The sequence below is a fragment of the Typopeltis vanoorti genome, chromosome 24 (genome assembly GCF_054136105.1).
Source record: "Typopeltis vanoorti isolate ZY-2024b chromosome 24, IOZ_Tvanoo_1.0, whole genome shotgun sequence".
Lineage (NCBI taxonomy): Eukaryota > Metazoa > Arthropoda > Arachnida > Uropygi > Thelyphonidae > Typopeltis > Typopeltis vanoorti.
Genome location: NC_143572.1, coordinates 76,111,816 through 76,124,246, shown reverse-complemented (window position 1 = coordinate 76,124,246; position 12,431 = coordinate 76,111,816). Strand labels below are relative to the sequence as shown.

The 12,431-nt window shown below is 33.6% G+C and overlaps 1 protein-coding gene across 1 annotated transcript in view; it reads left to right on the top strand.

The window, feature by feature from the left end:
• Atg16 (Autophagy-related 16) overlaps positions 1 to 12,431 on the top strand; it is a 307,774-nt gene that overhangs the window by 181,301 nt on the left and 114,042 nt on the right. The window contains exon 11 of the mRNA XM_090413611.1: positions 9,549 to 9,620. Within this exon, the coding sequence (XP_090269737.1) occupies positions 9,549 to 9,620 (72 nt within the window). The remainder of the gene's footprint in view (positions 1 to 9,548; positions 9,621 to 12,431) is intronic.

Genomic DNA, 12,431 nt, shown 5'->3' with positions numbered 1-12,431 from the left:
GATAGTTGAGAAATCATGAGAATTTGACAAGGATCTGTACTTAAATTTAGTAGATCTGGAAAAGACATATGACAAGCTGCCCAGAAAAAAGCTAGTTGATTCCATATTAAATTTTTTCATGCAATAATGTTTAAATGGTTTATAGAACATTGCAATTCATCTTCATTATTGTCCACGGGAACCTGTTCATCTGCATATAAGTGTGTATGTGTCAAGATGGCTATCACTTCATAATATGATATTCCCATGAACTGTCAACCTCCATTGTCTAGCACTGATTCATTAACTGAAATCACTAATTGAAAAATTAGTGATTTCAAAAAAAAAAAAGTTAACGTAATGACTCTATAATTTGTTTTTTCATATAACTTTTGCATATATTTTATAACCACTATTGAGAAGACTTGTTCCATGATAATTTTCACAGTCTTAATAGTTTTTTTGTTATGTAAAGTAGAATAACTATGACTTTCTCCTAGGATTCTGGTTTATTTTCCTCATCCCATATTTTCTTCAGGAAATCATTGATTCTTGATTTAAAGATTACAACAGACAATTTGAGATTTCATCAGCATATTTTAACAGTTCCATGCTAATAACATCATCTTCTGGTGATTTGATTGTTCTTGAAGTCATTTAGTGTATCATTCCATTCCTGTGTAGAAATGTGTTCACTCAGATAATTTTTTGATTGTGGTAATTCTTTAGTAATATTTGACCATAAATCTTGAGAATATTGTAGCCATTTTTATCAATTACGTTCTCACGTTCTTTCTTGTTTCTTGATTCAAATTATTTAATGTATAAGATATTGAATTTAATTTTGTTAAATATCTCTCTGTCATGTTGTACCATCATTTTTATATTGTGGTTTAAGCCAGTAAGAATATAATTTGGTTGGCTAAATCCCAAATTGCCATCCCATCCTCGTTCATTCAGTATCCAGATAGATACCTAACAGGGTGCACCATGAGAAGGCGAGGATTTGACATTTGATCAGAAGCCATGGTCGGTTCTCCACATTCCTTTAGAGGCTATGTGGATGTCTCCTCTCAGTTACACAGCTTTGACCCCTTAAGCACCCCATGTAGTACTTTTCAAGTAGTACTATCAGATCCTGTACACCCCTTGAGGGTACATGTCAGGAATTTGATGATGATGATATAATTATATGCAGTGGTGTTGGTAAATTTTTAACAACTGGCTCGCTTTGTGACCCAGGGCTGGTGCAAACTGTGCGGAGGTAGAGGGCCCCGCACTGGCAAAGCAAGTGCCCCAAACTAATTATTTTTTTATCTTTGAGTGGAATCGCTATTCTATTTCGCACAAGGCCCCGCAAAATATAGAACCGAGGCTGATGTGACCAGGGAAAAAGTGTGGGGAAAGAGGGACAAGCCGGCATAGAATATTTTGCCACCATGTTTTTAGGTTTTTTCACATACTTATCTGTGAGCCTCTTATAGACCGGGGCAATATTCACGAGAAATTATACTATGATGGCAAATTACAATGAAAATTTAAAGGTATTTAATTAACGAATATTTTGCGTTGGTCTGTGGCAGGATACATAGTGAATGTTTTCAAATCCTTTCATGAAACAAATTGTGATAATAACAAAACTAAAATAATTCAATATTTATTTTTATTGAAAAATATTTTTCCAAAATTTTTGATGTAATGACTTTACGAGTTGCCCTAGTGTTGAACTATGTGCTTTAGCTTACACTACAATCTGCCGAAACTTTTATAGTTTACTATATTCAGCATGAAACTCTTTGATTCTGAATTTTGAGTTTGTTATTCGTTTTTGAAATAATGTGGGATTTATATCCCCTTAATTTAAATAATGTGACATCGCCGAAATGAAGCCTATTGGCTCTTTATTTAAGTAATAATTTATGGGTGCACCTTTTTTGACAACTCATATCTTAAAGTATAAGTTATTTTTGTTATAACCTCAGTATTATATTATCTAGGTCTACCTACTCACTGACGAGACCTCAATAAAGGTCGAAACTGGTCTGGGTAGTGACCTTCCACCATAATGTAAAACATCATACATCTCCTAGGAGATGTGTTTTTCATTATGGGAAATACTAAGAATAGTGATCAGAACTTTACCCATCTTTGCAACGAGTTGCCCTAGTGTTGAACTATGTGCTTTAGCTTATGCTACAATCCACCGGAACTTTTATAGTTTACTGTATTTGGCATGAAACTCTTTGATTCCGATCTTTGAGTTTCTTATTCGATTTTGAAATAATGTGGGATTTATATCCCCTTAATTTAAATAATGTTACATCGCCGAAGTGAAGCCTATTGGCTCTTTATTTAAGTAATAATTTATAGGTGCACCTTTCTGACAACTCATATCGCAAACTATATAAGTTCTTTTTGTTATAACCTCAGTATTATATTATCTAGGTCTACCTACTCACTGACGAGACCTGAATAAAGGTCGAAACTGGTCTGGGTAGTGACCTTCCACCATAATGTAAAACATCATACATCTCCTAGGAGATGTGTTTTACATTATGGGAAATACTAAGAATAGTGATCAGAACTTTACCCACCTTTGCAACCAGTTGTCCTAGTGTTGAACTACGTGCTTTAGCCTACGCTACAATCTGCCGGAATTTTTATAGTTTACTGTATTCGTCATGAAACTCTGATTCCAATCTTTGAGTTTCTTATTAGATTTTGAAATAATGTGGGATTTATATCCCCTTAATTTAAATAATGTTACATCGCTGAAGTGAAGCCTATTGGCTCTTTATTTAAGTAATCAGTAATTGAATCGTCAAGTGCTAGCTGAAGCCTATGATTTAAACAATGCCAAACAATTATTTTTGGAAATTTTTCCATTAATTTGGTATCTGCTCCAGATTTCCTCCCTAGCATTGTACTGGCACCGGCAGAACAAAAATCTATTAAATTTGCTTATAAATATTAATAATCAAAATCAAATTGATTCGATGCGGACATTAAAATATTTAAAATATTTTCTGCAGTTGTAGATATCAGTTCTTTCAGTGCAACAAACAACATAACTGGATTGGAGATGGATGGTACACTACATTGTAAATAGATTACTAAAATACTTCTTTGCGAAAATTGTGGATGCTTCATCAATTACAATGCAAATTTTAGAAATCTCGATCACATTTTAAATATTTTTATTTAATTTCATTTGCAATATGCTCTGCAATATTTGTAGCACTATATCGCGTATGTAAACAATTTCCTATGTCAACACCATTTTTTGTTTGCAATTCTAGTGCTCCTTCAATATCAGCTAAGGGTCTATTTTGTTTTATTTAACTATACACAGTGTTAAATATTTTCACAGTAATTTCAAATAGTTTAGAATTTATTTATTTTTGTTAAATTTGGTATAGCGTTATTGGCTGATTTCCTTAATAAATTCTCTACAAGACTATGTGATTTTGACAAATTATATTCTCGAATTTTTTTCTCAAAGAAGCCTGTCTAGAACATTTATTGTTTTTCCATTTGGGACAATCAAATACGTACTCCATTCTTTTGTTACATTTACATGTTTCTCTGCAGATAGTCCTAAATTTCCAACTTTGAAACAATCTTTGCATCCCAATTTTCCTTCCTTTATATCAAGCCATTTATACTGTTCTAAAAAAGTTATTAGTTGTTTTTTTACACCACCAATCTGGAGGAGAAGGATTAGATTTTTGTCCTAATAAGGAATTTTCATTATCGTCACAGATCGAATCTTCTACAATATTTGAAGGATTTGAAAACAAAGACATCTGAGGATATCTTCAGATTTTTCAACTAACGGCTATCTGCTTTTTCGAACTCAAAACTCTAATCCTGATTAAAATTATTTTAATTATAAACAAAAAAAATGAAATAAAAACATATAAAGAACATTTTCCTATATCATCTACAACTTACCTATCCTATAACCTATTTTACCTACAACGATTATTATTATTATGTATTGGTATTATCAAATGAAATCCTGAACAAAATAAAAAAATGTAACACTAATATTACCATTCGTTTATGACTGACACAGTTATACACTGTGAGTAGTCGAATCAAATGGCCAGAGACTGTAGCCATCGCAATGAATATTTATATTTATCAATAGTGCAACAATGTTGCATTTCCAAGAACTTAATGTTGCAAGTTCTTGGAAATTCGCCGAAAAATAAGGCATTATTGTTTATTCAAATACCCAGTATGGGAGTTTTGATAATGTGTTTGTGTTTTAATGAATACAGACATTGTTTAGTAAATAAAATCGTTTCCAAATTTCCATTCGTAAATTGAGTTTGTGTTTTGTGAATTCTCCTTTATGCATTTATTTTTGATGATAATAATAATATATGTAAGTGTTTATTATACAATTTAAAAATATTTATGAGAAAAAGTATATACTATCATTCATCATCTATCCTTTCATAAAAAATTTTAATAACCCGCTCGCCCGACTTAAAAACATTAACAACTGGCTCGCTAAATTTGAACAATTTTAACAACCGGCTCGTGCTAGCTGTTCCCAACACACCAATGATTATATGGGGTAAATGGAACATTATACAAAGTAATACATAGTCTGTAAATTTAAGTTGTAAATCACCAAGTAGAATTGAAGGAAATTCAGGAAGATAGTTTGATGTAAAATCAGGGGTAAGACAATGATGCACATTATCTCCACTCTTATTCATCATATGTATGGATCATATTATGAAAGAAAGTAGCAGTAGACCTGATATTAGAATTGGAGATGTCAAACTTAGCTCTTGGCTTTATGCAGATGATGATGTACTTCTAAATACATCTAGTGCAAGTCTCCAGAATTCTCTAACTAAATTAAATAACAGCTGTAACAATTTTGGCATGAAAATCAGCAATAAAAAGGCCAAAACTATGAAAATAGGGTAGAAACATTGAACGCATACGCTGCATTCTTAATGGAGAGCCTATAGAACAAGTAAAATATTTCAGCTATTTACAGAATAAGCACAGTTGGTATGGTGGGTATCCAGCTGAATAAATTTATATGGAATAAGAGAGAAATTAGCCAAAACGCCAAACTACCAGTATATAAGATGGTGTTAAAACCAGTTTTAAGTTATGGATCTGAGAGTTGGGTTAAAAATAAAGCACTTGACCAAAGACTAAAGACCACAGATATGAGAGGTCTGAAGAAAATTAGAGGAGTGAACAGATGCCATCTGTTCACTCCTCTAATTTTTCTAATTTTAATATGATCAAAATCATATTAAAAATGAGATATTAGAAAGGAACTTGACATTGTTAACATTCAAAAATGTCTAAGCAGAACTAATCTAAGGTGATATAGCCACTTAAATAGAATGGATGAGGAAAGGTTAGCAAAACAGGTGTTTGGTGGTAGGAAAGAGACCCAGAGAAAGACAAGGTCTAGGTGGATTGATTCACTCAGAAGTGCCTTAGAAGCACAAACTGTTAAATATGACGATCTTGGGATGCTGACAAGTAATAGACTAATTTGGAGGAAAATTGTGGAATTGAGCTTAATAATAATGTAAACAACTTAGCACTATGTTATTACTGGCGTATCCTTGATGAACACCCTTGAGGGTACATATCGAGAAACTGATGATGATGGATATATGTATATGAAAAACAAATGCAAATGCTTGTTTTGTAATATTTTTATTCTGTATAGAGTGAAAGTAATAGTTTGTATTTTACTAATTGATGAGTTTCCTAATTGGTGTTTATTTCTTAAAATGTATCTTCCATAATCACCCTATCAGTTTTGTAAAAAAAAAAAAAAAAAAAAAAAAAAAGGCAATATTCCAAGTTAACAAATTCTGTAACAAAATTAAATTTTTAGCCAGTAGAAGAGATAGCTAAGAACTGACACCATTATGAGCCTAAGCACATTTTTGAGAACATTTTCAGAAAATGACTGATTTTGAAAGGTTTTCTGCAGAAGTGAATTGGCCATTAGTATAGAGTGGTCATCTGTATAGAGTGAAAGTAACAGTTTGTATTTTACTGATTGATGAGTTTTCTAATTGCTGTTTATTTCTTAAAATGTTAATCCTCCATAATCACCCTATCACAGTTTTGTAAAAAAAAAAAGAAATATTCCAAGTTAACAAATTCTGTAACAAAATTAAATTTTTAGCCAGTTCTTTATAAAGAAGAGATAGCTAAGAACTGACACCATTATGAGCCTAAGCAAATTTTTGAGAACGTTTTCAGAAAATGACTGATTTTGAAAGGTTTTCTGCAGAAGTGAATTGGCCATTAGTTGGTTACATATATAAACGATTTACAGGATAAATACTGTCACTAGCTTCAGCACATTTGACTAACTACATCTCATTTTGCTCTTTGCGCCTTTCTGTCTACATATGCCAGACTTAAATTCTACAATGTTACAACATGAATAATCATGGTAGATACAAAAAAATGAGGTTAGTAAGGTTCATTTGAAAATCTGTTCTCTCTTATATCCTTCCATGGAAAATTCTCTCTCACAAACACACACAGACCGACTGACCGACCTTGTTGTACCTCCTTAAAATCATTTTCTAACAAAGCCCTCTCATCCACTTCTGAAACACCCATTTGAGAGAGCTAAATATAGAAAATTAATTTTTGCACAAGATAGTTGTGCCTTCTGATCCCTTTCAAATTCATTTGAACAGTTTCTTTCTATGCTTCCCATCTCTCTCTCTCTCTCTCTCTCTAATTTAGTGCTGAACACTATTCCAGCAGCATTTAAAGATGAAGCTTACCTCCTGATTTCATTCTTCTCTTCCAGCTTATGATTAAGTGACCAAGGCAAATCACCTCCAACGATAACAGAAACAATGTACCACATGCATCTGCAACTTGCTACCAAAAAGACAGAAAAAGATCTTTAACAATCTAGTTACTAAAAAAAAAAAAAAAAGTTTATACCATTTGATGCCATCTGTTCACTTTCCTGCTTTTCTCAGAACTCTCATGTCTGGTCTCTAGTCTTTCATCAGCTGTTATATTTCATGTTGGAGGCTTAATGGATTGTATACAGCACTCAGAAAGGATTAAAAACAGAATTTAATTCTTCCTATATTTCATCTCAGTCAGTGAGACATCTTCAGGGATTACAAAAAAAACTAATGTAACATAAAAACAAATAACAAACAATACTAAGTCCAACCACGTAGGAGACACCAAAGTCCTCTCTAGGTGAAGCGCCCTCTAAGGGCAGTTGTAGGTGGCCTGGAATGTAAAGTGGGACCTTTGGTGATAAGCATTTCCCAAATCTTAGGAAGCTTAATGCAACCATATTTGTTAAGAATTGGTTGATTCCTGAGAGCTGCTGTTGATTCTAAGAATAGTCCTTCTGTTTTGAATTTGCTGTGGTGGAGCATGGTGGTTTTTCACATGAGATCCTGTGGGTTGTATCCCAGACATGGTCAGCCAGGCCTGACTGACCATAGTCGTGCTTGCAGATGTATGACTTATGTTCCTCCAGGCAGATAGTAGCTGATCTGCCTGTCTGTCCAAAGTATGCCAGTTTACAGGAACAGAGTACTTTATAGACTCCAGGCACTGAGAGAGGAGGGAGCTGATCTTTTGTAGTAGAGCGGATGAGGGTAGCAATTTTGCGGTGGGGCTTAAATGCTGTGTGTGTGTGTGTGTAGGTTGTATTTTTTTTTATAAAATCTTGGCTATTTTTTCAGATGTGCCACGGATGTAGGGTATGGTGACGGCATTTCTAAACTCTTTTTGAAGAGAAGACTGGGGAATGGGGGGGGAACTGATTATTTTTCTAACGCTGTGATCACTGTAGCCATTGGAGAGGAAAGTGTTGTGTATGTGGTCAAGCTTAGTTCCATAAAGTAAGGGCAGTTCCATTGGAACAAAGATTGTAGGCTTTGTTGGTAAGAGTTTTAATAATGCCATATTGTTGAGCAGGGTGGTAGTGGGAGCGTTTGTGGATGTATCTGCCTGTGTGCGTGGGTTTTCTATATACCGTGAAGGAAAGTGTACCATTGGGGAGCCGTGTAACTAAGGATTCTTCAACAGACCGCAGGGTTCCGATCCCTTATATTTTTTGTTACCTCCAAACCAATAGGTTCAGAGATACCAAAATAAAAAAAAAGAATTAATGAACATCAAAACCTCAAAAGTCTGATGTGGCACAGCATAGTAATGACAAACATAGTATCCAGTGAGATGAAGCTCATCTTCTCCATAGAAGCAGTTTTAAATACGAATGGCTTTTCAAAGTTGTGAAGTTCTTTTACATTTGCCTAACCTGAATCTGAACAATTGTCTCTCTCTCTCAAAAGTTTGGGAGATTCTCATTTTTATGTAAATATCAAAAATAGTTTTAATTGGTAAACCGATTGTTGTATGTACTTTGTATTCCTATTCTTTGATTTGCTTGTTTCTACATACTGATAATGTTCTGATATTTCAGTACAAAATATCTGCACTTTAATAACTTTAATGAAATTAATTACTGTGGTTATTATATAATTTATTGTTTATTGTTGGTTATACTGCCAAACAAATCCAATGCACATCTCCGGATTCTTTAACTAAATTGAACAGTCACTATCACAAATTTGTCATGAAAATCAGCAATTAAAAGACTGATAGACAGGAACATTCAAAACCTTCCATTGTATTCTCAATGGAAAATCTATATAGGTAAAATATTTCAGCTATTTAGGCACAATTGAGTGAAGATGGTAAATTAAATATGGAAATGGAGAAAAATAAGGAGTGAACAGAGGGCATTAATAGCAGAATCATGTTAAAAATGAAGATATTATGAAGGAACTTGACATTTTTAGCCTTCAAGAATGAATGAGAAGAGGTAATCTTTTGGCTTTTTTGGTATAATTTAGTGAAAATTACAAATTAAATATGAACACAAATTATCAAATAATAAACATAGCGACTGTTTGGTAGAAAGCCAACTAGTGGCTTCCCCACTACACAGTGTAAAAGTTTACCATCTGAAGGCTTTCACATGCATCCTGTCTACAGTGGTGAACTCACAACCTGTTTGTGGAACAGAGATTGTTTTTTTTAACTTTCTCCTAAACAAACTGGCAGTTTCAGTACTATGAAACTGCCAGAAAAATATACAACACTGTATTTTTTATGAATTATTAACAAACTCACCATTTTAACAAAAATAAGAGTTGTGAAATATGTTTGAGTTAATAATATTGCATTACAGCAGTAGCATTGAAAATAGCCCTTGCTTTTTTCTTTTCTTTTCTTTCCTTTTTTTCCTTTTTTAACTAAATGTCATAAAAGTATGTGTTTCACTAAACTTCTGGTTCAGATCAGTTAACTGATATTACCAGTTTGTCAGATGTTGGACATTTAAAAAGATTACTTACAGAAAAAAGGACATTTTTAAAGACATGTTTGAAGAATTTTATTTACATAATATTCAAAGAATATTATTTAAAAAACTGAGTACAATTTTTTTTCAGTTAAAGAGAAAGATGAAGTGCTACTGAATATGTGTAACAGCTCTCTGAACATTTCAGGAAACTCTTGCCCTTGGTTCATCAAACGACTTTGCCAGTAGAGTTTGGACAATAAGTGACTTGAAACTGAAAGTAAGTTGGAGAGAGAAAAAGAAAAGTAAGAGTATGTATTTTAAAAATTATAAAAACTTGGTAATGAACAATTTTTTAAAATATCAGTTTTCTTAGCTTCACATAATGAATATTATTTTTATAAAATTTGTGATAACCATGAGTGTTTTCCTAGATTTTTCAGAAAAGTGTAAATATACAAGCTTATAAGTTTGAGACTTCTGTTCTCCCCCTAAATGCACTTGTATTCTTAGAATTATTTGGACATTGGCTAGAACAAGCTGTATGCTGAAGTCAGTAGAAAGATGATACAGATGAATTGGTCAAGTATTTCAATCTGAGACTAACAGATTATCATCAGTGGCCAGTATGAACAAGGTAGAACTTTAATAATGGATTTTTTAATAAAACAGTATAAGTCATGGTATAATGAATAATGAGATGTAAATCTCATTGTTCATTATAAATGAGAAAGTAAACTGATGTGTAGATGACCAAAAAATAAAAATTCAGAGTGCCAAAAGCCCCACTGCAGTGTCCTAATTTAAATTATGACTGCCTCACTTTGCCCAAAATATGGGAACATCTTATCAGCCATCAATGGATTTTTTGTCATCTATTTGTCAATTTACTACATCTTGCCACCTTTCACTGTTTTTTTTGTTTTTTTAAAAAAAATTCATTGCTAACATTCAAAAGTAGGATGATCATACTAGCCTGCCATTGAAGATGATCTGTGTTAAGTCTCAGATTGAAATATTTGGCAAAGGAAGTTTTGTCTTAATTAGTATATCCTTGTGTTATGCGTATACAACTTTTATCATTATGGTGTAAGTATCTTTCACTGTCTGGCATAGAGGCCTACTTACCAAGCAGTCTTCTTATTGTTTCCCATCTGCTTTGCAGGGTTGCCAGGTTTCCTCTTTGTTTGTTTGCTATATGGTGGATGGCACTCTCTCTTTAGATCTCTCCCTGCCTCTTCTCCCAAGCCAGAGTAACTTACAGCTTTGTACTTTCTCCCACACTCTTAACCCTTTGAGTGGTAATTTAAAACTACATATCTCACCTTCTATGGCATATAAATGCATGAAAAAGTTGAGAAGGTTGCAGCACACCCTTGCAAAAACTAAAGCTGATGTACATTTACAGGTTATGGTAGTTAAAATTTGAACAGACATATAATGACATTCTCTCTCCTTTTCTTTATTATAATGATCGCACGATCATTATAAGCTTCAAGATCTTTTACAGCCGATTCCTTAACATTAATCTCTTTATTGTTCTTTAGTGGGGAGAGGGTGAGGACAATCTGGTGACCTTCAATGCTATCAAGATGCATTCTGTTTATAAGAGAAAGTGCTTCCCTTACTTTTGATAATACTCAAGTCTGTAGTCAAAATTAGGTTGTTCTTCTCTGGCACTTGCACCTCTAGCCATTCCTGGCACAAACACTTCGCACTCATAGCTTTTGATCCTTCCAAAACAACTTGGTATTTTCTTCTGTTCAGCACCCTATTTCACATGTTTATCTGCTAACACTATATTAATTTCAAACTCACTGAATCTTAGAATACTCTTCTCACATTTGAAAGAATACATCAAAGACCTTCCTGAATTATTGATCTTCAGAAGAAGACAGTCCCTATGATAAATGATTCCTCCCTTGCAGGCTAACTTCAGTTACTTTTTTGACATTATTTCCTTTTTTTTCTGCAGGTATTCTCATGGGTGCTGCTTCATTGTGTTTGTCTCCATCATTCCTCCAGTTCTGTGTAAGCATGTAAAAACATACTTAGTCCTCAGCTGCCAGTCAACATTCATGCACAGATCAGTTTCAAACTTACTACCCTTACCATCCTTCTCATAATGAGCTAAGAGTACCTTGATGGACCTGTGTTTCACTCAGGATTTCTCTGAGTGCAGGTCACAAAGATGCTTCCAACGATCTCGATCTTAAGCCTCTCTCTTTTCCATGTTATACCCATAGATTTCACTAGTGGATCTTCCCATCTTGTAGGTGGTCTTCCTGGCTTTCTCTTTATTCTTGGTTGCCAGTTGAGTATTCTATATGTCCATCTGTTATCCCTGGCTATGTGACCTGCCCATCTCATCTTGCTTTCATATACTGCAGTTACATCTTTTATGCCTGATCTCTTTCTTAGTTCCGTGTTTCTAACATGTTCCATTTTGCTGATGTTACAAATCCTGCATTCTATTACATGCTGAGTTATTCTGAGAGCCTCTTTTTCTTTTCTTGTCATGTTCCATGTTTCTGATCCATATGTGAGTGATGGAAGATTGTCACTATTAAATAGTTTTGCCTTCGCAGAGATGTCAAGATTTGGATCAGTAAGTGTTTCTTTTAGTCTGTTGAATGATAGCCATGCAGCTTTCTTTTTGCTAGTTCTTCAGATAAATCGTTATTCATTTTTATTGTTTGTCCTAAGTAATTGTAGGAGTCAACTTGTTCTATAGGGATGTTATTAATACATAGGTGACTGTCACTTGTATAGATGTTTTTGATTCATTTCTAAGCCTATCTTACTGCTGGTTGTGTATATTTTTTCACCCATTTCTTCTGGTTCTTTTGGGTTGTGGGATATCAGTACTAGATCATTGGCAAACATAAGGCTTTGTAGTTTTTCACCATCTATGCTTATTCCTCCATTTAGGTCTATTTTTTTTTCAGAATATATTCGAAAGTGCTGGTAAATAGATTTCGGGAGATCACATCACCTTGGCAGACCCCTCTCTTTATATCTATATTTATAGGTTGATCAAATAGGGTTATTTGTGTGGTCTGATTTTTGTTAATTTCTTTTATCATGTGGA